Genomic DNA, 27,838 nt, shown 5'->3' with positions numbered 1-27,838 from the left:
CTAAGTCGTGTCCAACTTTTTGCGAGCCCATAGAATGCAGGTTTCCTTGTCCTTCACTTTGCTCAGTTTCATGTACATTGAGTACATACCCAGGGGAATGGGGTACATTTCTGAAGAAACAATAGCAACTCCCACACAAGGTCAGATTATAAATTCGAGGGGCACAGAACTGGACCACTGCCAAGGGATGCAGTGTTTTTTCACCTTCTCTTTGCCCACTACTTCCAAGGGTATTTTGAAGCTAGGCAGTCAACGCCGTGCCTGGTCCACTGGCTCCACAGGCCGAGACATCGTTTTGTTTCACACTCTTAGCCCCCTACCCCTGAACGTCTCTTTTCATCTTCTCTCTTGCTTGCTTTTCACTCCGTCTTCACCCTTGGCAGATAATTTGTATAACAGCCTTTTCGTTTTATTTTAGAGCCATATGGACTAGATCGGTTTACAGCGACCTTGGCCCGGTGGAGGAAGCAGCCGTCATCTCAGAAACCTTCTGATAGCTCTGGGGCGGTGGCCACGAGGAGGCGGTGACCACTGAACTCCACTCAGCGATGAGTTTTCTGGAAGATTGACAGTATGTGTACCAACTGCCTTTGCGCTAGCAGCTTGCGTGATCTCGCGAGATGTGGACGCTAATCAAGAGTAGGGACTCAAAGGCGCCTTTCTGAGTGGGGGATGGGAATATCTGTGGCGCAATCATTGCGCGAGATTGGGCCATGGTCGCTGGGGGCCGATGCTTAAATCTCGCGATATTTCCGCTGCTCTGGACTGGAATTAGGAGCTGCTTCTCGCGAGAGCCCGTGCTGAGGGCTCTGTGAGGCCCCGTGTGTTTGTGTGTGTGTATGTGTGTTGGTGAATGTGAGTACGGGGAAGCTGCGGCCGCCATTTCAGAGAGCTTGCCGACACTGTCGCAGGGGTGGATCCTGAGCTGCCGAAGCCGCCGTCCTGAACTCCCGCGCGGGCTCCTCTAATCCCATTGTCTCTTTTAGATTCGCTTGGGCCTGTCCGCTCTCTGAGCCCGAAATTCGGGCTGGGTGGTACCGCGGCCTGGGCCTAGCGGCTTAACAGTAGCAACAGCGGCGGCAGCCACAGCCCCCCTCTTTCTGAATACGAGCACCGCAGGGACCCGGGAAGCCCGCACAGGTGAGGAGGCATCGCGTACCCGCGTATTTTCCGGGCTTTTTTGAGGTTTGGTTCTTTTCTGGGTTGAGGGGCACTCCTTAGGCGATTTTAAGCGACCGGGCTGGGGGCGGGTGGGGGGGGAAATTTTTTAGAAATCGTCGTCTTTTCGACGACCGCGCCCTTTTCCGATCGAATGTGTTTCAGGGTTTTCGGGTGGCGTGGGCTCTAGAGAGGCTTCGGGTAGATGGCGACCTGTCCCTTCAAGGCCCGGGCCGACCGCGACCTCCCAACATGGCGCCAGCCGAACGCTGCCATGGCACACAACCCCTCCCAGCCGAGGGAGTTTCCCTTTGCCCCTAAAATGGCAGCGCGGGGTTTTGCGCGAAAGCGGCGCTTTGGCTCGAGATTCTCGGGTTCTGTTTTTTGAGGCGCTGTAGGCTTTTTAAAAATAGAGTACTTAATCTGTCTAGCGTGTTTGATGTTGGGGACATTTTAGGTTTAATTGCCAAGCCTACTAAAATGGTCCCGTTTTAGTCATTCCGTGGGACCTCTCTGAGGTTTTGGAATATGTCTGGTAAAAAGGAAATTTAGCACAATTTAAAATTGTTTACTCACCAAATTTTCATTTTTGCTTTTTACCTAGTCGTTTAGAGAAAATGGCAGACGATATTGATATTGAAGCAATGCTTGAGGCTCCTTACAAGAAGGTGAGAAAAAACAAGTCGGTGAGGTGTATCTATTTCTTAATTTAGCATTATTCACGAAACTACTGCTGAAATGTAAACTAACCTCCCCGGAGCCCTCTTGATTTACCTTATCAGAGATGCATTACATGTAACTTACAAAAGTAAATATATGCTATTGATGTAATAATATTGTGCAGTAGTTTCACTTCAGCGTGATGAATAAATGCCCATCTATCTCTCTTTGTAGACTTGCCTAACGATATCTCACCTCTACTCCCATGAATTCACCTTTGATTCCAGTGTGAACTGTCAATCATAAGGTAGTAATTGAGTGACTTATCGCTGTACCGTGGTCCCCTAGGTAAAATGACTCAACTAAGAATTACCAGCTCCAGTTTGGTATAGCAAAAAGGTGAATGTAGTGGTTTGGGAAAACAGCAGGGGTCCAAGAATAATAAAGCATAACCAGTCTATGGCAAGCAAATCTTTAAATAAGACAAGTCTTACAAGAAGAAATGGGTGAGATTTAAAATTTATCCTATACATAAGACTGGTAATAGTAAATATTAAAACAGGCAGGTGATGATCTGCTGCTCAGTTAAAAATTACTAAAATTCTTGGATCCCTGAACAGAAAAAATTTCTTAAAGCAAAAGAGGCAATATCACAACTTAGAGTCACTTGATGACTGTTTAACTGTTCTCCATATTGTTTTATTTTTAATTCGTCCCTGCCATAATATTTCACACTAAAAACTACAAAGGAGTTATTTTGGCTAATAACGTAGATCCATTTCAGTATCACCGTAAAAGTAAAGTGTCTTTTCATTCTTTGACCACCAGTTGGTGGTGAAAATAGCAGTATGCATGCGTTATCACTGATGTCACAAACTGTAAGCTTTGTAAGTTAGCACTTATACTCTATATTCCTATAGCTGATGTGATCAAACTTGAAAAGAAACATTTCGCTAAACCTTTTAAAAATAATACATTTGTTTTGGAGTGTATAGCTCGACCATGTGGTACCAATTTGGATGAATTCTTTAAAGCTTTGAATAGTGTACTTAGTTTGTAATACTTAGACTCTTGAAGCTCTACTTTCTATTTTAATGTTAAGATTCTGTCTTAGTTTAACATGGATGTAATTCCATGTGAACAGGTATGGAAGTAGGACTGGTGGATTATTAATTGACTTTCTTGGGTTCTTGGGAGTCAACATTACTAAAGCAGTGTGAATCCCTGTTTGCTTCAGGGCGAGATGTGTGACAGAGGTGGCATCAAGCTCTTACAGTCCCAACCCTCCAACGGAAATGGGCGAAGATCTCAGGAATGGCATCGGTCACAGGAAATCGATAGTGGCTGGCTGCTAGCATGGCCACTTGGGGCTTAGGCAGAAATAGAGCCATGGTACTGATCAAAGGGGCCATAGCACATGGAATAAAACTCAAAACAGGACTTCATTCATGTTTTATAGAAATTCTATTTAACCACTTCAACACTGTAAATCTGGATAACTTAATATCTAACTATATAAGAAAATTTAACATGTTAATATGCATTTTTATTTTTGTATCTTGATGACTTAATTTGTAAGCAACAAAGTGGTTAAACATACATCCATCTAAATTTTTTTATAGCCTTCCATGTTAAACTGTAAATAAGTAATTAGTTTTAAAATTGTTTTGTATTTTCTTATTCCTATTCCCTTTACCCTTTGACAACTTGAAATGTTACCACTTCGTCCTCATGATGTTCTTCTATCAACCCTGCTTAGGATGAGAACAAGTTGAGCAGTGCTAACGGCCATGAAGAACGTAGCAAAAAGTAAGTTTCAAGAAGGGACCTGGGTTGGGGGGAGGTGCTGTACATGATTGAGACTTTCAGTTGAACCCTTGTGGTCAAAGCATTACACCTAGGCTCTCTCCTGAAGCTTTTCTTTGCCTGTTTTAGAAAAGTGGGTTCTTTTGGGAAGAGACACTATTTGAGGATGTAAAACTATGGACTCTTTCCTTAGATTTCAGGAATTGGTGTCATTGGACACCTTCCCCTCCAAGTCCATCCATGACAATCTGGATGAGTTCTTATATTCAAACTTGTCTAAAATTTGTTAACTTTGGCTTAATGTTTATTACTTAATGTCATCAATAAAGCTATTATATCCACTGAAGATGGGTTAGAAAGAAGGTGATAACTGTGGGAAATGTGTTTTGCCCTAAACTACTGAAGGAGTCAGAGCTGTGAATTACTCATACTCCTTGATGCTTTAAGATTCTTTTTGTAATAATGTTACAGCATACGTTAGTACTTCTTAATGTTCTTACATGGCTTTCATTGTCTTAAGCTTTTTAAACTCCGATAGTTAATAGAATGGAATTTCAGAAAATTATGCATGTTATTTGCAAATAACTAACCCTTAATAGGAACTCGTTGACAGATGAGTACAGAATACAGTGTTAAAGGAGTCTAAATAACGGTATAAACTAAATGCACTTTATAAGATTTGATCCTATTGAGTTTTCTTTAGCTCTAAAGTATATGATATTAGCATGACTTTTCTATATCATAAGCATTGAGATGTTTTATTAGCTTTTGTGATGTCATTCAAATGTTTTGTTACATTCATGCCCTCATAATACCTAACAAAAAATGATGGTAATGTGAGTCACTTACTTGATTCTTTTTGGCTCTTCCAAGAGCTCAAAGTGTTTCATAATATACCATCTCAATATCTCACAAGAAGTTTGTAAGGTAGGTTAATAAAATTTCATAAAATAGTTGAGATTGAAAAAAAAAAGTTGAAATTGTCTAGACTGGATTGTTCAAGCTTTGCTGCACCAGTATTCTTACCCCCTAGAGTATTGTAGGAATTGATCAAAATGGTAAAATTTGTAGGATATTTCCTATATTTTTTCTGCATGGGTGGGAGCCTGTTATCGCTCTTCACTAATCACATGTTATGGGTATTGAGTTGGGTTTAGTCTTGAATTGTTTGAGGCAGTCAGCCAACCAATCATTGCATGGTTTAGTGTCCTTTAATTTTATACTTTTTACCAAAGTATGTTTTCTAATAGTTCTGATTTGCAGTTCTGCAATTAAAAGGTAGAAAGGGGTATCCATATAAATTGAAATTATCCAGTCTCTAGATAACATGCCTAGTGAACCAATAAAGATCTCGTCTGTAATGAAGACATTGGTAGTGCACATGCTTTCTTTGTTGTACCATCTTTAGATGTCTTACTACTAATACCATCTTTACCTGTTTATCTTCCTGCAAGTAAAGAGTATCAAACTTTTACCAGGGATGAGCATCAAGCTCTCAATGACTGGTGCTTAGTGGCTTTCATATAAAGCGTGAAGTCTTACAAGACTAAATGGAAGAATGGACAATTTTCTTTAATTGGCCATCGGAGTCTTTGTTTAAGGGAAGAATATTTACAAAACTTCAACTGTCATCTGGTTTCTTTTTAAATGTACAAATTATTTCTGTCAGACTTCTCATCCTCAGTTGAAGCTGACACCCTTGTTTTTCCTGAAGGGAATTAATCTTTCAAATTAATTTGAAAGTTATTTAGAAAAAAATTTTTGTTTAGTTATAAATCATAAAACAGAATGTCCAGTGCATTAGTCTTCAGTGTGAATAAATTAAGTCTCTTAACCAAAGGAAGGTGCCATGTTGCCAAATTTTTCACTCTGAAACTTCATTGTACTTTAAAAGCCATTGGGTATTGGGATGTAGTTTTAAGGTAGTAACAAAATGCACATTCTGAGAAATTGAGAGTTGACTGACTAGTAAATGTTTTCTTCTAAAAAACAGTATAATTCTTAGTACATACACTCAATTGATTTCAGGTAGTAAGCTTAACACAAATTGTTTATCTATTAGTCTTTCTGAAAAGCTATATCCCTGAACTTGGCAAGACCTCAAAGTTTTATACCTTTTTAAGTACCTGAGCTTGCCTGTGTGGGAGTATTATTAGTATAACCAGTTTTGCAAAGTCTCAACCAGCATCCATTCAGCTCTTTTGGAATTACTCAAAAAGGATTAAAAAAGAAAAAAAATGACACAGTTGAAATATATTGGCTACTGTGGTGTGGATTATCTATAAATTTTGGAATAAATGACTTTTCTATTTTTTTTCTTATTTTCCAGAGTACTTTGCATTTAATATTTAGATCTTCTTACATGGAAGAGGTCAAATCCAGTTATAGCAAAACACCTTTACAGCAGAGACCATATAACCAAAAAGTCCAAAGGCCCAGCCCAGTGGACCATTTACTTCAATGATGTTCAGTACAAAATTCCACTGCCACTAAAGACTTTGGAAAGTCCCTTTTAAGTTGTAACAGGATTTGACTATTAGTGTGGAGTTTGATAACCCTTCTTTAGTTAACTTAATAAATGTTCTTTGAAGCTTCATTATATTGTAGAGAAGTATTCTGCTTTCTTGCACCCTTAAATTTTTGTCTGGGCTTTCATAAAGAGGATTATATTTCTGAATGTCTTAGTATGTTGCTGTCTTTTTACCTGTCTGGGGTTGCCTTCAGATGTGCGTGGGGGCTCATTTATGAAAAGTCCTAGGAAGACCTTAAGTTGAAATTAGCTCTTCAATTTTTGAGTCCTTTTCCTTTGGCATAATAAATTTTGGGCCTAAAAAGAGGTAAATTGGAAGGTTGGCTGCCTCTCTGCAATGGGCCATCTATGAGCAGAGCAAATCTTTGTCCTTTTTGTGAGGGATGGAGTGTTAACTTTGTCCCCTACTTGATAATATTTAGGATTTTTGATAGCTATCTCACAGAATTCTTTAAGAGAGAGTTTCAGGTTTTTAGGCAACAAAAATGGAATGTTATCTGTTGCCCTTCTGGGCATTGCTTTGATAACGTCTATAAAAGTAATGAGTGTAGCCTAATTTTCTGTCATGTGCTACCTAGCATATACATTTCTGACAGTCAGGTGGATTATCTTGAAATTTTAGACAAAGTTTCTGCCTCCTTGGAAAGCTCTACATCTCCTTGTGATTGGAGTGTGGGTTTCAAGATTCCAGAAGGTGGGTGTCTTCATTTTCTATTTTCAATGCACTCTAAGATGACCTGCTTTACAGGTTCTCTGAGGCAGACTTCAGTTGCTCGTTGTGCTAAGCTTGCTTTGCTAAGGACTAAACAGTTAAATTTCCAAATGATGTAGTTGTCACAATGTTTAATCTTTTTGCCACTACAAAATGGATAAGTTTAAGTGGATAAGTTTAATTTGAAATGTCGTTCAATTTATATTGAAATATCTGAAGGCACCTCTAAAATTTAGGTGATGACAGAGGTATGAAATAGATGGGTGGTATGCTGTGAGGAATACAGAAATGAACAGGAAAAGATAATACTGACTGGCTTTTTTACCTTTCAGAGTTTGAAAATTTATAAAGATTTATAAAGGTGTTGATTCTTGTTGATTGTATCCCACAGGCTTGTATAAACTGGCATAAAAATGGCATGCTCCAGTATCTGGTGTACTTACTGTAACTTTAAAAAGAAATTATTTGAAATGGTCACGTTAAAGTCTAGGAGTGTCAGAGTGCATTTTACTGTGTTAATTTGTTGTTTATCATTATATGTAACAATTTTGCCCATGAACTCCAAAATAGTGATGGCCCTTTGAAAGTATAAAATACTCATATGTGCAGATTGGGTCAAAATAGGCTTTACTTAAGAGAAATTAGTGGGTTAACGACAATTTTTATGTATGATCCAGCACTAATACTTGATGTAAAAGTATTCTGTTAACTTTGACTCATATTTTGTGGATTACAGTAATACTTGGCCAGTTACATGATCGGACTTCCTGTTTAAAAGTTCAGATTTTGATTTATACCTACCAGCAAGTCCTCTCCTTGTTAAAGCTATAGCTGACTCAAGAAATACCATTACAGTATCTTTCTCTCAAATGATTCATTATCAGCTGACTGCTGATTTTCAGTAGTAGAAGGCAAAGGTGGGGTGTTGTTTATCTTACCTTGGAATTATTTTTCCATAAGTGATTATTATGTATCATTGTATGATAGGGAAAATAGCAAAATAATTTTACAAAAATGTTTCTGACCATAAAGGGAAGTATATTTTGGCAGATTCTTAAATCAGCAAGATGATGGTGAGTTTTTTTCCTCAGGAGGAAAAAAAGCAAGAGCAGAAGTCGTAGTCATGAACGAAAAAGAAGCAAAAGTAAGGAACGGAAGCGAAGTAGAGATAGAGAAAGGAAAAAGAGCAAAAGCCGTGAAAGGAAGCGAAGTAGAAGCAAAGAAAGGAGACGGAGCCGATCAAGAAGTCGAGATCGCAGATTCAGAGGCCGCTACAGAAGTCCTTAGTATGTAACTATAATTATGATGATACTGGTTTGAGAGATTTCTCTGGGTATCCAGATAGCAATGTAACCAGAGTGATTTGAATTGTGGAATTTTATTTTTCACTATTAGGATTTTGGCATCAAAAAATCCAGTAGAAAAATACAGTGTGGACAGATAATACTGGTTTTACTAGGCATACAGAACATTTTCTGTCACTGCCATCTAAAAGTATTTTAACTGTGTGCCATTCCAAACTAGACTAAAGCACTAAAGTGCTTTTAAAAAAAGATTTGATATTCTAGTGCCAAATATGTGAAAGCTTAAAGTCTGTGAGCTATTAACAGTATTCTTTACTGAACATAAGTTATTTAAAAATTTTAAACTCAGTTGGATACAAATTATAAATATATATAATTAGTCACATACGTAATTAGTTAGCAATCTTGTCTGGCTGTTCTCAGCTGAAATGACAAACTAATTGTGAATTTTGTGTATGCTTTTTTATATTAGTGGGAGGATGCTCATCACACATCTTAAAGGTATTCTAATAGCGAGAATGCAGTAAAAGTGCTCTTGAAGGTTAAAGCACTGTGGAAATTTGGATGTGGTTATTTGAACCAGTTGGAAATGTTTCATTATAGTTATTTTTTTAAAAAGCTAAGTTGTACTAATGACTTTGGAAAGAGCCTTACAACTCTTAAGCAGGGATTGAATCTTAACAGTCCCTAGTGCTTTATGATGTTCTCATTAATAAATACATTGTTGTAAGCAATGGATTATATTAAAATTGTTTTAATTGAATTTGAATTCAAAGAGTCCTGGATCAGAGCCTTGGCTTCTTTACTTGGTTAAGAAGGATTCTTAAGCTTTAGTTTTCTTAAAGAAGGAGATGTAACTACTGACATAAGCTTTGAATGAGACGAGGATGTAAATTAAAACACCCACAATACTTAGTGCTATTGGTGAAATGTTTTGGTATTACTTGAAGCAGATAAAGTTAGAGTTCTGATTCTGGTTCTTCAATGAAAAGGATTCCACTCCTTGTTCTCCAAGGTCCTCTTAGCTGATTATTTTACAAACTTTGTAACAGTTTAAAAAGGACCACAGTGGTGTTTTAAGTACTCTTTTGGGAAAATACTTTGCTTTTTGTCCAGTTTATCAAAATTTACTTCATTCTTTTTTACCAGAATGAACTTAATATTGGGGAAGATAAATAATTCTGAATAATGTTATTTCTCATCAGTGATGGATACTTAAAAGTCAGCCTGTGATTCTGGTCTGACTTCAGATTGACTTGGTTCTTAATGTTTGGTTTCAGGTGATTTTTAACTACCAAGGCAGTAATTGGAACTTTTACAATTAAAGGGGAAAGAAAGAAAATAGCTTATAGACTTACTTAACCAGTAAATGTATGTTCTTAATTGTCACTTTTAGTGTGATTTGCAAAGGACCTGTTTAATACAATTTTATTTGGGACTTCTTGGGTGTAATAGGTACATGTAGAGTCCATGACAACAAATCTCAGTGTGAATTGAGGGCCACCATATATTTTCATTTTGCTACCCATCTGGTAAAGGATAGCAGGATGAGCACTAAGAGACATCTGATCTGACCTTTCAAATTAGTTTGGTCTTTCAAAATAAAAGGGCCATAAAATACTGGGCCTTTTTAAAGTGTTTCAAATTACAGAGTAAAGCTTTGAAAACACACTTTTAATGTAATCAAGTCCTGAAAAAAAAATTTTCCTGAGGGGTTGATGAACTTCCTTCACATCTTTAGTACTGACTGTTTTGTCACTAAGAACTGAAGTGTATGACATGCTTAAATATGCTTATATGCAGTTTTGGAGACTTAACTGTCAAGTGGAAAAATTGGAATTGAATGTAAAGAATTAGTCCCCTGTTTTTTAAAAGAGGCTTCTCAAGGGAATTCCCTGACAGTCCAGTAGTTAGGACTGTGCACTTTAACTGCCTATGGCCTGGGTTCAGTTCCTGGACAGGGAACCATGATCCCACAAACCATGCAGCATGGCAAAAAAAGTTACTCAAAACATGAATATTGTATATGTATGTATATATAAACATGTATATTCCTGAGGAAGGATCTGCAGAGATACACACCAAGTTGTTAATTATACTTACTCCTGGTGTGAGGGAAGTTCAGGATAATTTTCACTATATGTGCTTCCCCCAACCCCCAAACCTCAGGAATGTATTCATAAATATGTAATCAAAGAAAACTAGACTGAAAATTTAAGCATTTTCAGAATATTAAAAATTTTGAGGCTGTAATCTTTGGTCTTGGCACCTCTCAGTGGTCCAGGATGGATAACTGTACAGAACAGTTTGCCTGGGATAGAGTTGAAAGTCTTATTTCCTCTTCATAATTGAGGTGGAAAACAAACAGCCTAAACAATGTTAAACTTGCTGGAGAGCGCATGAACGCGATCTTAGCAAGACCCTAACCCTGTAACTAGTGTAATTTTGTGTTTCCTTTTTAGCTCCGGACCAAAATTTAACAGTGCCATCCGAGGAAAGATTGGGTTGCCTCATAGCATCAAATTAAGGTTTTTAAACATACTTCTGAATTGTTTAAATTGTTTTTCAAGGAACTAATGTGGTGTACTTGTTTGGGTAACTTTTGAAATTTTTTAACTTTGCAGCAGACGACGTTCTCGAAGCAAAAGTCCATTCAGAAAAGACAAGAGCCCTGTGAGGTAATCGTCTTCATTTCTTTTTCTTTTGCATTTTTAGCTTTTGTAAAGTTTTTATAACTTATGCTACTGCAAAATTTAATGACATTCACTAACTTGGCTCATATTAAATCTTTATTTGGTTTACAGTCCTAGTGTTATTAATGTGAATTGCAAAGTTTTCAGTAACTTGTATCTAAGAAGAATGGAGCAAAAATGACCACTTTAATTGTAGATATTCCATGTGTTTTTATTGCTCTTTATGGTAACTAAAAATTTTTTAATGGTAGCTATTGGAAACTTCAGACTTGATTTACCTTTGGAAATAATGAGTTTTTGAAATAACTTCCTGTAGAAAAATAGTGAAAATAGTCATGAGTTTTATCATTTGGCTCCCTTTACTTGAGAGAAGTGTTTAATCCAAACTTTTAACTGAATTGACTTGTGCTTTTTACTGTTTTTGACTTTCTGTGAGGTATTTTTCTCGACTGACCTAATGCAGTCTACAGTTTTGGTTCAAGGACCATTTTGTTACATGGTAGCTTTGTTTTTTACTTCTGGTTTCCCTAAGTATCTTGTTATTTGGCATACAATGATTTTAAAGGGTTTCTATATCAAATATTGAGTGTTTACTCTTTTAATACTTAGTTTTCTCTTGTGAGAAGACTCATTTTTAGTTCTCATTCTTTGGATCTAGTCGGCTTTGTATCTGTTTTATAGTAACAGGTTTAAAATAACTGTAGATTTCCCAAGGGATATACCTGAGGTTTGTAGGTGGAGTGTTTCAAAAATACTTCCTGAAAATGTCAGAACATGGTTAAGAAAGAGCTTATTTATGCTTATATTTTTAAGGATTAAAACCTTAATCATAGTAAAATTTTTTAATAGATAATTTTAGTAGTGGACATTGTTATTTTTCTTGGACTTGATAAATTTCATCTACTATGTTCTTTTACTTTTCTCACTTATTGGGCATTTAAGTTTGCTCAGTAAATTTAGAAGTGTAAACATTTGTAAACATGAGTAAATTAAATCCCACTGTTACTTGTCTCCATACCTCCTGCTTTTTACTTTTGATTTGCTCATTGTTAGTGTCTCTATGCTATAAGAAGTATCAAGTATTTTTTTCAGGTACTGAATTTGTAGTCTTAGTAAGACCAGTCTAATCTAGTAAACCGCTACCTCACTATTCTGTAGGATATCTGAGTTTGTGAAATAAAATTCTTAAGAGTCAAAATCAGTTCAGTTCAGCCGCTCAGCTTTGTTCGACTCTTTGCGACCCCATGGACTGCATCACACCAGGCTTCCCTGTCCATCAACCTATCTGGAGCTTGCTCAAACTCATGCCCATCTAGTCGGTGATGCCATCCAACCATCTCATCCTCTGTCATCCCCTTCTCCCACCTTCAGTCTTTCCCAGAATCAGGGTCTTTTCCAGTGAGTCAGTTCTTTGCATCAAGTGGCCAAAGTGTTAGAGCTTCAGCATCAGTCCTAATGAGTATTCAGGACTGATTTCCATTAGGATTGAATCTTTGACCTTGCAGTCCAAGGGACTTTCAAGAGTCTTCTCCAACACCACAGTTCAAAAGCATCAAAAAAAAAAAAAGCCCTCAGCTTTCTTTATAGTCCAACTCATAAAGAATCAAAATAGTTTTCATTATCTGGGGTTTACTTTCAAGTTAACGGTTTGTGATTATGAAACTTAGTTTACTTTATGATTTCTTTTTGGGGAAACATCCTTTCTGCTAGTTTGGACCAGTTTAACATTTGTGTCTAGTCAGGGGTTATTAATTGTGAATGTCAAACTCTTGGGCTTCTGATTGGCCGTTTATTATGCTAGAGAGAATAACATTTGTAAGATTGAAAGACCAGTGGACTTTGGTCCTGATAATGTAAGATAATATCAGAAGAAACTTCAGAAACTCATTATGTTGAAGGCGTTTGGGTCACATTGAATTATTTTATGAGCATTTTATATATATAGTATATAATTTATATATTTATATATAAATATTATGTATAAATATATTTATATAGTTTATACTGTATATATATATGTAGTGAAAATGGGCTTGGGAGTAGTGACAGACTGGTTTTGGGAAAGTTTATTCTGTTTACTAAAAATATGTATTAAATGTTACTTTGGAAGAAGTTATAAAGTTAACTCTATACTCTTTATTCCTGTTTTAGGGAACCTATTGATAATCTCACTCCTGAGGAAAGAGATGCAAGGACTGTTTTCTGTATGCAGCTGGCAGCAAGAATTCGGCCAAGGGATTTGGAAGAGTTTTTCTCTACAGTTGGGAAGGTAATCTAAGCTTTATCTATGGAGCTAATTTAAGTAGAAGTTGCAAGCCACAGTTTAATAATTGTCAGTATGACAAATGAAAGGAGAAAAAAATCTAAACCAAATTTGTTTGGTGGAATTTAGTTAGGGAATTTATTTTTATTTTTGGAAATTGATGTGTTGATAAATGAACCTACAAATTTGCCTCTCTTTAATTGCTTCATAATATTGTTTATGTGCCTCTTGTCTTTTGAAATGATTATACTTATTGTGAATGGTTGGATAAACAGAACCCTGTGTTAAGTGTGTGTTTTCTTTTTAGGTTCGTGATGTGAGGATGATTTCTGACAGAAATTCAAGACGTTCCAAAGGAATTGCTTATGTGGAGTTTGTTGATGTTAGCTCAGTGCCTCTAGCAATAGGATTAACTGGTCAGCGGGTTTTAGGAGTGCCGATCATAGTACAAGCATCACAGGTGACTTCCTATTTAAGAATTCGAGCATTGATAGTGCTAGAAACCTCCCTTGAGCCTTATAAAATCACCTCTTACTACCTTGAGTTAGATGTTCTCAGGACAGCTTTAAAAACAAAAGCTGATTCCTTTGATATATTTGTATTCTCAAAATTCTCTTCTTCTGTCTTAATATAAGTTGTAAATATTTATTTCATGCTGAAGAATTGAACTTGTTTTAGAATTTTATTTTTGTGGTGACTACTTGGGGATAGAAGCATCTAAGAACATGTTTTCCCTTTTCTTTCAAATGGAATGTTTTTCACATTTTTAATAAATATATTTTCACAATTTTTATGAAATTCTAACATTTGAAAGCAAAATGTCTCAGACTAATTTTGAAAATGTCTTGAAAATTATAATTTAATTTCTCTTTGCTGATTCTTCACAGTAATTGAGCGTTGCCTTTGGAAAAATGAAATTAGGGTTAATGTTTTAGTTCATTTAGATGTGGAAAAATCGGAATACATCACTACTGAGTAATATGAAAATACTTTTAGGATTTATCATTAGTACCTATTTATACTAAGAAACAAGTTAGTTTCTGTGACTACCAGATAACTTAGCTTTCTAAAATGGAAAATATAGATCTTAAAGATCTTTTTTTGGCCTAATCGCATGGTTTGTGGAGAATCTACGTTCCCCAGCCAGGGATTGAACCTGGGCCCTGGCAGTGAAAACACCCAAATCCTAACTACTGGACCACCAGGGAATTCCCAAGGATTTTAATTTTCTGAGCAATATGAGATAACAGTATAGTTATGCTCATTCTTTTTCAGACCCCTGAAATAAGTACTTCACATAACTTCTGAAAAATCTGGTTGCTCATCAAAAGCTTTTAATATTTTATAGGTAGGCACAGGATTTAACCAAATCTGAAGTGAAATTGCAGTTTTCACTGTTAAACAAACTCAAAATTTGGTCAAATTACTACCGTCTTATCTAACGTTTTAGGAGTATGTAGCATTGTTGAGTACCATTTGATTATAGATAAACAGTAGGAGCCCAGGGCTTTCCTGGTGGCTCAGATGGTAAATAATGTTGAGGAGCATGCTGTGGGTATCATTGTTCAGTTCATTTCATGTGACGGAGGACAAACCTTACAATAGTGTATACTTTGTCCTGGCGAAGCGCTGAGAAGAATCAAATTTATAAATGAGATTCTGAATTCATTTAATTTTAACCTCCTATGGTGCCCCAGTTTGTTAAAGGAGCTTGTGTTAGAATGTAAATTGAGAACTGTTTCGGACTTGATAGAAAAATGACTGCTGAATTGAATGGCTTGATAGAAAAATGACTGCTGAATTGAATGGTTTACTTAGTTTGATTTATATTGCAGAAGTTCTTTAAGATGGATTGCCAGTTGGTATACTGTATATTGAGTAACAGTGATCTTGAGAACACATTTTAGTAAATGAGTATATTTAGTTCCAGGAAGTAATCTTACATTTCTACATTTAGTACATCTGATACCAGGATGCTGCTTTATCAGTTTTATATATGCTCTTAAATCTAAATTTTTTTTTTTACTGGAAAATACAGTAAAATCTAAAATATTAATATAAAAATTTGGCTTTGGAACTATTTTAGGTGTACCATTCAGTCAGTGTCAGTACTGACAAGCATATGAGGTGGAATCATACAATATTTGTCCCTTTATGTATGACTTAACACTTAGCGTAATTTGGTATCAGTTGTCATTAAGCAAACCTAAGATGTGAGTGGGATTTACTATGTTCAAAATGGTACTTATTCATTCTAAATAGATGTGCCTTTTGTCTTATCTAACTTGTAGGCAGAAAAAAACAGAGCTGCAGCAATGGCAAACAATCTACAAAAGGGAAGTGCTGGACCTATGAGGCTTTATGTGGGCTCGTTGCACTTTAACATAACTGAAGATATGCTTCGAGGGATTTTTGAGCCATTTGGAAGGGTAAGTCTCAAAGTTTTAAGTGGATCCTAAATAGGTTCTTAAAACAAATGTAGCTGCATAATATATCTGCTTTGTGATGTTTCTAAGATACTAATGTTAAGATGGGAGGGAGTGGTTCTATTAGAATTTTTTAAAAGTCAACCTGAATGATAAAATGTACTGTACATTGGAGCAAGAGGTTTTTTCCCCCCTTGGTTTATTTTGGGATACTTTTCTTACTGAAAGTTTAGGAGTGTGTAATACAATTGTAGCATAGCACTATATAAGCTTCAGCTGTACAGTGCAATAATTTGACTTACATCATGAAATTAGTACTGTAATAGGTGCCGTGAACATCTATCATCTCATCCAGATACAATGTTAAAGAAATAGATAACAAAATTTTTTCTCTTGTGATGAGAACTCAGCCTTACTCTTTACTTACTCTAAGCTTTACTCTTGAGCCTTAGTTTATGACATACAGCTGTGTAAATAATCCGACATTGCATTTCTAGAACTTACAACTGGAAGTTTGTGCCTTATGACTACTTTAGCTCTTCTCCACCCACACCTCTGTTAGCCACAAATGTAATGATATTTTTCCATGAGTTTGTTTTTGAAGTACAATTAAACTGCAGCACTATTTTCCTGGTGAACAGATTAGACTTTTTTGATATTTCTATATATTTATCAAAATAATCACCAGGATAAGTATAGTTCTCCTCATTTTAGAAGAATGTTTAGAATAAATGTTATCAGTAGGCTGTGGTGTGGTGGTGGTGGTGGATTAGTCACTAAGTTGTGTCTAACTCTTTGCGACCTCATAGACTGTAGCCCACCAGGCTCCTCTCCATGCGTGGAATTTCCCAGACAAAAATACTGGAGTGGGTTGCCATTTCCTTTTCCAGGGGATCCTCCCAACCCAGGAATTGAACCCACCTCTCTTATTTGGCAGGCGGATTCTTTACCACTGAACTACCTGGCTGATCTGGATTAAACTTTTTGTGTGGCCCATGAGTAAAAATCTCGGTTCCTGCTGTACTTGATCCGCTACTTAATCTTTATTGCTTTGGGATATATATTTCATTGTTCTCTTGCTATCCCACTCAACTCCTTTGTGGTTTTGGGAAAAAAAAAAAAATGTGTTAGTCACTTAGTTGTGACTGACTCTTTGCGACTCCATGGACTGACTGTAGCCTGCCGGGGTACTCTGGCCATGGGATTCTCCAGGCAAGAATACTGGAATGGGTAGCCATTCCCATCTCAGGGAGATTGTCCTGACCCAGGTAGAGCCCTGGTCTCCTGCATTGCAGGCACGTTTTTTGCCACCTGAGACCAGGTAAAGCCTAAATTGGGAAACCCTAAATTAAGTGTTAATAATGAGAACATTTGGCTGTTGATTTTCGTGGGTAGTTTGTTTATTGGAAATATGGTAATTGTGCACAAATCATAATTACAAAACTAGTATGTTCTTGAAACAACAGATACATAAAAAAAATATGGGTGCTGTATTTTAAATTTTCATGCTTCCTCTGTGTGGCTCGCTTTGTGGCAATATTGTGATGTAACTACCTTCCTTTGTAATAACACAGTTCCCTCACTTAAGGTGAATAGTCACTGCTTTGTAGCAGATTCACAAAGTTGTACAAACTATCAACCACATCCAGTTGTTATTTTTATTTATTCCAACATTTTGGGCAGTTTATTATGTCTGGCATAATTGCATATTAATGTTTGGTATATTTTAGCATAATGTGAAGGAAACATGTTGATATGGTTTTTTAACATATTCTCCAAAGAATTTCAGATTGTGTTTTTTCTTGGGAAAGATTAAGGTTGTTCCCCTGCTTAGTATGTTCCCAGGCCTCTAGAAAGAAGATACTCTGGGAGGGATTTTTATATGTTTTTGATTTCTTTCAGGGGGAGACATTTTAAAATTGTACTTCAAGAAATTTTTTGTCCCTTCTTTTCACTAGCATAAATAATAATTGTGGTTTTCATTTTTAGATTGAAAGTATCCAGCTCATGATGGATAGTGAAACAGGTCGATCCAAGGGATATGGATTTATTACGGTAAGCAGTTAACCATGATTAACATAATGACTTAAACTTTTTTTTTATCTGAGTAGCATAGTGTAAAACTTAGTTATTCATAGTGGGGAAGGGATAAAGTTAATATTTTCAAAGTACTTTGCTATCTTCTTGTTTATGGACAGTTTGTTTAGCCAACTCCTCATGTAATTGAAAGCAATCACTTCTTCAGTTTGACTGGTGTGACCCAAGATGTTAGTTGCATTAAAGTCTTTTGGAATTTATTTTTACTTTTTATTATAGACATAATATGGTTTGACATACCATGACCAGGATTGCCTTAAGTAGCTGACCACTGAAACCCTGTTCTTGATAGGGTATAAAGTAGCAGCTGGAATAATTGTGAATGGAGGTGTCCTTTTAAAAGTAAACTCGTACTTTTAGTTAGTTCGTTTAGTTTGTACATTTGCAGTCCAATTACATGATAGCAATTTTTCAAATTCTCATTTATCCCTGGAAAGTACTGGAAACACATTTTTAGTTTAAAATATAAATACTTATCACCATTGCCACCTTTATAGACAAAATTTTAAAAATAGAGATCCCAGATTTTATCAAGAAATTACAATTGGATCTTATATCCAAATTCAAGTGAAATTTAAACCTATTCTGTACTGATAGCAATCTGTTGCATTGATTGCTTTAGTTTACATTTAGGTTACATCAGTTACATTGTGTGACAAGCTTGAGCTTGTTACTCTTACCATCCTTCCAGATGTAATTATTGAATATACTAGCATTAATAAGTTGAGGTTTCTTTGCCTTGCATATACGTAATTACCTTTATCCCTCTCTCAATTGTATAGTTTTCTGATTCAGAATGTGCCAAGAAAGCTTTGGAACAACTTAATGGATTTGAGCTAGCGGGAAGGCCCATGAAAGTTGGTCATGTTACTGAACGTACTGATGCTTCCAGTGCTAGCTCATTTTTGGACAGTGATGAACTGGAAAGGACTGGAATTGACTTGGGAACAACTGGTCGTCTCCAGTTAATGGCAAGACTTGCAGAGGGTAAGTTTATCCTACTGTTGTGAATATGGTAACGAGAAACATGACTGTGCAAACAACTGGAAAAGCATGCAGACAAATGGAAAATGATTTTTTCTTATTTTGAGGTTGACTGTTTCCTTGAACAGCACACATGGTTTCATAGGTGAAATCCTTTGCTTTTAAGTTGTAAAGTTCTAAGAATCTACTTTATAATGGTGCATTTTGAATGCCACAGTACATGTTATAGGATTCCTTTTGTTTTCTATAATAATTAATGTCCTTATACTTTAGTTGCAGCGTTTACTCTATGTCCTGCTTGTACAGTTGGCCTTCTGTATCTGTAGGTTCAGTATCCTTGAGTACGGAGGGCAGACTGTACCACAACTCTTTATATATGGGATTTCAGCATTTGTGGAGTTTGACAACCAAGGGGATCCTGGAAACATTCTTACCCACCTGGCTACCAAAGGGCCGCTGTAATTTTTAAAAATTGACTTTGGTATTAAGTAATCAGAAAACTAGGATTTTCCACTCTTAACAAAGCAGGGGCATTAAAACCTATTCTTTTACAGGCACAGGTTTGCAGATCCCGCCAGCAGCACAGCAAGCTTTGCAAATGAGTGGCTCTTTGGCATTTGGTGCTGTGGCAGGTAGGAATTGAATCTTTTCTATTTGAAATCATTGTTTTTTTCACCTAATTCGAAAATTTTCCAAATTTTTGCATTTAAAAGGACTTACTGAGAATTCAATTCATCAAGTACTTTTTTAACTTATAAATTTCAAGAGTTAATGTAAGGAAATGGTGCTATAGGACAGACTTAGCTACTGATCATAATAAAATGTCAGGGTATTATTGAACCCTGCCTACCAGTTTGTTTTTAGTTGAAAGTGATGTAAATTGTTAAATCTTTAAATGTTCACTTTTGTTGAAAACCAGAAAGCTCCTATTATTTCAAAGGAAAAATGTTTTGTAATGTTTGAGATTAGAAAGTTTTATTTTAAAGGCCTTTAAATGAAGCTTTATTTTAAATAATTGAGTGCAGAGAAAACCGCTTTTCTAATTAGAACATAACTACAACTGACCCTTGAACCACATAGGTTTGAACTGCAAGGGTTATTTAGACATGTGCCTTTATTATTCAGTAGTAAATACTACTGCACTATATGGTTTGTGGTTGTTAAATCCATGATTTTGGAAGGACCAAGGATATGGAGAGCCAGATAAAAGTTACATATGTATTTTAAGCTACTCAGATGGTTGGTGTCCCTAATTCCTTAAATTCGAAGGCCAACTGTATTTTCAGATTTTCACTTACAGAATGAAGTTCCTGGAGTGGTGAGGGGAAGGAAGAGGGAGTCGAATTGATAGTTTGTTACAGTTATGTAACGGATGGGCTTAGCTTATGAACACTTTTTCTCTTTGTGGCTCAGTTACTTGAAATTAACCCAAATCTATTAGCTAAAAAAAAAAAAAAAAACAAATCTATTAGCTAAGATAGCATTAAATTTCATTATAAGACTTGCTTGCAGAATATATGAGAGTAAACCATGGTATTGGACTTCAGATGACAAACACTAAGAAAGTAAGGTGATTTTCAGTTACACATTGGTCCTATGATCTTATCTAGCTATAAAGTGAGACTCTGTCAATATGTAAAATATATAGGATCGTGATACCACATCTGAATATAGGGAAAGTTCCATGTGGTTGCTTCATGATTTCCATTTGAATTGAAAACCCATTAATTAAAGGAGACAAGATTATTTCTGCTTCTATATTATTATTTATTGTGGGCGCTTCTGTAGTTTCCTTTTTTTAGCTGAATATTTGAGAGCTTGTTTTTTCTTTAGCATCTCATGGTTCCTTTCAAACTGACTTAAATTTTGAAATCCAATAGGTAAAGTTCTTTAAACAACCATGCTAGTGTATCCACATAAGAAAATTGCAACTATTAAGCATTTCTGTAATTAAGAGTCAGTTGGTGACTCCAGGTTTTCCTGTATTGTTTTGACTTTTTGAACAAGTATTAGTCGTTTCATTTTTCTACAGTGAACATGTAGTCATTGAATGCCACCTAGTGTAATTGAAGATACTAAATAAACCCATCACTGCAGAAATACATCTCTGGTTTTCAGTTACTGTTTTCTGCAAACATGTGTCGTCCTATTGCTTCTCATTGTTAGGTCATTCTTTCAATAATTTAGAAAAATGCTTGATGATTTACCATAGTCTTGGTTTTTTGATAGAGGCTGATACCTTTAGGGATTTAATACAAAGACACACAATTCATTTTTAAACAATCTTACCTTATATCCTGGGTGCTGTATCAATTATATTGATTTGGTTTGTTAACACTATCTTTGCCTAATTATAGATTTTCTGTGTTGTGGACATTGTTACTTCCCTCAGTTCTTTCTGGTAAATGAAGAATGATTACACTTGACTGGGCACATTTATTGTGTAGTCTACATTAAGGCTGATAATGCTAAACATCCATGTGGGTTGCTTACAAATAGCCACGTAGTTACCTATTTGTTATATTCCCACTTTTTCCCTCCACTTTTTATTATTTATTGATGTGCTGTACTTAGTTGCTCAGTCATGTCCAACTCTTCGTGACCCTATGGACTGTATGTAGCCTGCCAGGCTCCTCTGTCCATAAGATTTTCCAGGCAAGAATATTGGAGTGGATTGCCATGCCCTCCTCCAGGGGATCTTCCCAATCTGGGGATTGAACCCTGGTCCCCCCTGCATTGCAGGTGGATTTTTTACCGGCTGAGCCATCAGGGAAGCTCATTGTTTATTGATAGATGATTCTGTTATCTTAGAAGTTCCAATAAATTGCTGTTCTGAATTAGTAATCACATATATGCATAACTGGGTATATTTCTCCTGACTGTCGTTAAAATCTTACACATTCAGTATTAAATCGCTGAATGTTAATGTATTTGAGGGCCTTGGCCTCCTAAGTTCTTTAAAGCTGTTTTTTGAAACCAAGAGTGGCCCATCACTATAGCAACATGTCTTTGTTCTGGAAGTTTAATAGCTATTTTCTAAGATAAGTTCTTATCTTTATGAAACCCATGCTTTTGTTTCCTAACTGGTTACAAATGACCTGAAGAATCATTTTTGAAATTTTGATTTACATACACTTAATATAGCATGGATTTCTGATGCTTATACATTTTTTCCCATTTTAGGAAAAAAAAAATTGTGTTAAAATTTAAAGTTTATTGACAATGTTCCTATGGTCATATCTTCAAGTTCCTTCAGTATATACCAGTTACATTTCTTCAACTCCCTGAGATGCCAAATTTGAGCACCTAGGACCCAGGTATTCTTACATCCCTATATGACTTGGGCTGCTGATCCCTTTTCATTTTTGCCCATGTTCTATGATTTTCTATACTCAGCAAGAAATCCAGATAGTAATAAAGTATACAGTTGAATCACATGTTATTGAAAATTAGGTAACTGAATCCAGTTTCTTTGTTGTATTGTTTTAAACTTAAAAAGATAGCTTTAGATACTATGACATTTTGGTTACTATTCATACTTCTGTTTTCATTTGAAATTAAGAAAGCTGCAGCTTTCTCTTAATTTGCCTTCTCATGTAGAATTTTAATGATTATATATGAGAAACTATATTAGAAATCACTATTACGTTCACTTTTAATAGACTAGATGCTTAAATTTTTCTAGTAATACATAGATTACAGTACATCTAACTAAATTTCATTCATGCCTCATTAAATTTTCAAAATAGGCTAGGAAACCAGACCTAACAAAACTATCACCTTCTGGGCTGGACATGACAATTTAAAACTTAAAGGACTTAAAAAATAATATATACATGTGGTTAGAGTAGTGTCACTACTTATTGACTGTGTTTGATATTTACTGTTGCAGTATTTATTCTTTTACTAGTAACTTTTAAATGTAAAATGCTTACTGACACTGACAGAATAATAAAAAGTTGAATAACCCAAGTACTTGGAATTGAATTCTCAAGATCAGGGTTTTCATGCATTTTCTGACCGGTGTGCTTCCCTTTCCCCATTTCCCATTATTCCCAAATGAATAGTAATATAGCGGAATCCATTGAGATGTGAAAGAGTTATAGGACTAGGAAGAGAGAGGCATAAGTAAGTTTCCTAGGATAGGAGGAAAAGAAAAAGGCCCCAAAGCCTTGTCAATGAGGAATGGGGAAGGAGGTTTGGCTGCCAGGTTTTACTATAAGTTTGTTTTGATAAACCCTGCTACCATAGTCCTCTTTTATTAATGCTCTCCTGACATTTACCCTGTTAGTTGAGGCTCTTCATTGTTCCTGCACTGAGCTGTAGAATTCTCTTTTGTTATAGATTTGCAAACAAGACTTTCCCAACAGACTGAAGGTGAGTTGAGTTTTTTTATTTGTTTTTGTTTGTTTTTGAAGTGGATATAAATATAGTATAAGACATAGTTGTGTGTATACATGTATCATTATTATTGTAGTTTCTTTTTGGCCCAATTTTGTCAGAATGACATACAGTGTCATTAACCATAATCTTTCTGGTAATTCATACAAATACGGCCTAGTAGGCATCATTACAGTTACATGGATAAAGGTGGTAAATGTCTGTGCCTTTTTTTTTTTTTTGCTGTAACTTGCTTAAGAGTTTTTTTCAGCTTTGTATGCTTATCTTTGTGTTCTGATTATAAGTTTTATATAGATACAGACAATGAAACTTGTCATTTAAGTAGACGGGGAGTCTGAATTTATTAAGATCAGGAAAAAAATCACTGACAGGATGCAATTTCCTGTTGACTCCCAATTTTGAATGTAATCTTTACAATTATCTAGTATCATTTAAAGAATGAGAGTTTTAATTTTGTTGCATCATTTGTTGTTATTCCATTATTATAAACAGTACCAAGCAATGAGAAGATTATCCAGAACTAAGTTGCATGCAGATTTCAGAGATTGAAACAGTTTATAAAATAACCTATTTTTTTCTTGGTCTTTAATTATCAAGTAAATTCTGCCATTTTATAGAGCATTCTATTGCAGTGATTTGGTATCTTACAGGATATACTTTAAAGTCTTCTGAGTAAATCTGTATTATAAAGGTCTATCCTTATTACTTGACAGTCAGGAATTGAATGTGTATCTTTACTTTTTTGGCAAATGAGACAATTGTATTAAATCTTTTTTCCTAACAGATTTTTGAAAGTAGAACTGGTGGATTTTCCTTAGCTATATATTTCTATGCTGAATTCATTGTGTTCTGCATTCATCTAGGCTGAGCTGGAATATTTACATCATACATTTTCTAATATTTTTCAGTATTGATAGTTTATAATGACCTTGTAGTATTTTTTCCAAGCATACTACTTTGTTTTACGATAAGGTACACAGTGGGCTTCATTTTTTTTTTTTTTTTTTTGTAATACAGGCACACTTGCATCTTTAAATTTCTCTAGTAGAATTTGATGTTAGTTATTTCAGCATTTTTCTTTTCATAGTTTTACTAAAGAAATACTTGTTTATCAAAATAAACTATAAAGAAGTGAAAAGCATTTGTTATTCTACCAGAAATTTTTATGATGTATCCATGCACAGCCATAATTTTTATTCATTGGAATATTTCTGATACTTCTCAGGTTATTGTTCATTTTAAGTACCATAATTTCTAATGTACTGTTTTATCCGTAGCTTTGTTTATTGTTGTTATGTATTGGAATGAAATTTGATCAAATATTATGATTACGGTGAGTTCTGTATCAGTTACTGGTAATGTTTCTTAAGTCACGTAAAAGCAATGGAGCAAATGTCTTGGAAAACGCTGTCACTTCAAAATTAAAACCAATATTGGTTTAAATTTGCTCCTAAATACTAGTATCAGTAGTTTGTGTTTTTTTTTAAATTTTTGACAGTGATTATGATAGATAGATACGTTACTCTTTTTAGTGTTTCAAGACTGAGATTTTGTTGTGGTAGGTTTTATAGTCCCAGGATATTAAATCTTCAATAATCTTTAAATACTTGGATGATTTTTATATTATTTTTTAAATGTCATCCTTTCTTATAATGGTTGTATATTTATAAGAAAATATGTGACAATATATTCTTGGGCAGATAACCTAAAAAAATTTTTGTTTAGATTTAGTCAGGATTTTAAAGATTGTGTTTTCATCACCCCCTGAGTATAAACTCTTAACAATCAGTACTATTTCCTTGATCTGTATTGATATTTGTCTAACTGAATGAATATTTGCTACACTTGAGGTTTAATTTCCCTTATAAAGATAAAACTCCCAATTTATTCAAGATCAGTTATCTCAAATACAAAGTTGCCTCTGCTTTCTGGCAACTAAAATAGAATATTGTTATATATGTTGATATTTGATAGCATTATCAAATATGGGGAATAAGTAAATGAACTGATGGCCCTATTTTCACTTGGGTCCAGTGGTTATATTTGGTTTTGTTTTATTCATAGGGATATACTCTGATGCATTTTCCATGAAACTAATTTCTGTTTTTTTGGGTGTTTTTTTTAGCTTCAGCATTAGCTGCAGCTGCCTCTGTTCAACCTCTGGCAACACAATGTTTCCAACTCTCTAACATGTTTAATCCTCAAACGTAAGTAATTTATCTGTAACTTGTCTAAGTTAATATTTAGGGTGTTTCAACATATTTCATAGTTCAAGTATTGCTACAATTCTGGTCATTTTACTGCCGTTATTTTTATGCACATTACTAATTATTTTCCTTGAATGTGTTAGTAAGGTTGGAATTCAGTTGAAAACTTTGCAGTTTTCCGTTTATACCTCGTAGTTTTTCTCTGAAGTTTGTATCAGTATTTAATTTGTATTGACAGGATAGTGTTCCTAATTCTGTGAAATGATAAGCTTGGTATAAGTATCTTTTGAAAGATGTCAGTTAACCATTTTAAAAGGCCCATGATTTTTTAAATACAGATTTTTTAAATAGATTAGAATATATATTGTATCATTTCATCAGTTTGAGTTGTTCTAATGGACTTACTATTTTGTTACAGAGAAGAAGAAGTTGGATGGGATACAGAGATTAAAGACGATGTGATTGAAGAATGTAATAAACATGGAGGAGTTATTCATATTTATGTTGACAAAAATTCAGCTCAGGTATTTTAACTGTTAGTTTCTTGTGTCTAATTTTCAAACATACTTGGGTCGTGGTTTTTCCTTAAAGGAGATAGTAACATGGCTAGTTTTGTGGATAATAAACTATTTTCAGTAAATTTCTAGGTACATATTAACTAGTGGAGCAATTATATGGTTATAGAGCAGTTTTTGTACAGTCAATTTGAATAATCCTGTTGGTATCCATGTTGTATATATCACAGCACATTAAATATTTTTTGTTGTATTTTAGGGCAATGTGTATGTGAAGTGCCCATCAATTGCTGCAGCCATTGCTGCTGTCAATGCGTTGCATGGCAGGTGGTTTGCGGGTGAGTTTGACTTTTTTTCTGAGTGATTTTTTTTTTTTTGGACGATCTAATCTAAGTGAAGATGCTAATCACCGTATCTATTTCTTTCAACAGGTAAAATGATAACAGCAGCATATGTACCTCTTCCAACTTATCACAACCTCTTCCCTGATTCTATGACGGCAACACAACTACTGGTTCCAAGTAGACGATGAAGGAAAATATAGTCCTTTATGTACATAGCTTTTTTTCTTTCTTGAGAATTCATCTTGAGTTATCTTTTATTTAGATAAAAAATAAAGAGGCAAGGGTCTACTGTCATTTGTATACGATTCCTGTTACCTTGGAAAAATAAAAATGTTAACAGGAATGCAGTGTGCTCATTCTCCCTAACTAGCAAATCCCACTGTATACAAAGCTGTTCTCTTGTTCTGCCTTTTAAATGTACATGTAGAAAATTACATTAAGGATCTATAGGAATAGTTGTAGGGGAACAAATGTGCTTAAGACATAAAAAGGCAGACAGGGATGTAATATTTTTAATGTTTCAGAAGCCTAACTTTTTACACAGCAGTTACATTTCACTAATGTTGATATTTGGTTAATGGTTTAGCAGAGGTTTCTGGAATACCTAGTATATGGAAATTCAAGACAGCTAAACGGGCTGTTTAACATGTCGTCTTGCATCCTGATCAATTGGCAAGAAAAGGTTTCAAAAATACATTTCTGGATGGTATCTTTTCAATTAATGTATCTGTAAAAGTTTCTTTGTAAATATTATGTGTTCTGGTGTGTCTTAAGATTCCAAACAAAATGATCCCTGCATTTCCTCAAGATGTTTAGTGACAGTCTGGTAAGCAGAGCAGTCTGAGCAAGAAATAGGAAATGCAGAAATAGGTTTTGTCTGGTTGCATATAATCTTTGCTCTTTTTAAGCTCTGTGAGCTCTGAAATATATTTTTGGGTTACTTCAGTGTGTTTGACAAGACAGCTTGATATTTCTATCAAACAAATGACTTTCATATTGCAACAATCTTTGTAAGAACCACTCAAATAAAATTCTCTTAAAAAGGCCATAAGAAATCTTCATTTTTGAGACGTTTTAAAGTCATAGAAACTTGGAAATTACAATAGCCTATTAGTTTCTTTGACTTTTTCAGTTGATTCTTCAGAACTTAATTGAAACTGTTGTCCTCAAGTTGTCCCTCTACATTCCTCTATGAGTTTTAATACACTTGTTATTTAGGATATTGTATAAAATTTGAGGGATTTATGATACAAAGAAAACCCAAACAGGTTTGCTTAGGCCTCAACCCCTGGGCATTAAGTTTCTGTGTTGTTTGCGCATTTAAGTGCAGTTTTGGATTTAATTTCACTTGGGCAGCAACCCTTCCCAATTCATACTCTGAACTCTGCTTCAAGTTTTTGTATCTAAATCGAATCTTTGCTACTCCTAATTACTCCTTCCAATATGGATTTCCTCACCTGATTTCTAAACCCTTAAAATTGTTAGGGATGAAGGACAAGTATTACAAATTTAGTCTGTATCAAGATTAATTGGTTTGACTTTGGAGGCATCACAGTTTTCTACCACCGCATTTGAAGGATGTTTGTAATTTCAATTATTTAACCTGGAGAAAAAACTCAAGATCTTTACTTTTGAACACGGAGCAGCAGTTTTTGGGTGGCAGAGACTTACATGACAACTCCCCCCCCACCCCAAACTATCAGTATCTTTGTAATTAAAGATTTTGTTCTTGAATCAA

At 35.2% G+C, this 27,838-nt stretch overlaps 1 protein-coding gene across 9 annotated transcripts; it reads left to right on the top strand.

Moving 5' to 3' along the window:
• Positions 1-622: 622 nt before the first annotated feature.
• On the top strand, positions 623-27,838 carry RBM39 (RNA binding motif protein 39). 9 transcript variants are annotated; one of them, XM_069548442.1, is made up of 18 exons: positions 840-1,140; positions 1,763-1,826; positions 3,578-3,627; positions 6,777-6,848; positions 7,958-8,152; positions 10,633-10,698; positions 10,795-10,848; positions 13,015-13,132; positions 13,434-13,586; positions 15,418-15,555; positions 17,542-17,607; positions 18,432-18,636; positions 19,188-19,265; positions 22,960-23,010; positions 25,160-25,241; positions 25,660-25,765; positions 26,016-26,094; positions 26,188-27,838. In XM_069548442.1, exons 8-18 carry the CDS (start codon positions 13,070-13,072, stop codon positions 26,286-26,288), a joined length of 1,122 nt encoding a protein of 373 aa, XP_069404543.1. In that variant the 5' UTR covers positions 840-1,140; positions 1,763-1,826; positions 3,578-3,627; positions 6,777-6,848; positions 7,958-8,152; positions 10,633-10,698; positions 10,795-10,848; positions 13,015-13,069; the 3' UTR covers positions 26,289-27,838. The 9 variants fall into 9 exon arrangements, with proteins under 9 accessions (XP_069404542.1, XP_069404540.1, XP_069404539.1 ...); XM_069548439.1 differs by lacking the exon at positions 6,777-6,848 and having other exon boundaries at positions 642-1,140; positions 22,978-23,010; XM_069548438.1 differs by lacking the exon at positions 6,777-6,848 and having other exon boundaries at positions 642-1,140.

The sequence above is a fragment of the Ovis canadensis genome, chromosome 13 (assembly GCF_042477335.2).
Source record: "Ovis canadensis isolate MfBH-ARS-UI-01 breed Bighorn chromosome 13, ARS-UI_OviCan_v2, whole genome shotgun sequence".
Classification (NCBI taxonomy): Eukaryota; Metazoa; Chordata; class Mammalia; order Artiodactyla; family Bovidae; genus Ovis; species Ovis canadensis.
This window is presented reverse-complemented; position numbering and strand designations above follow the sequence as displayed.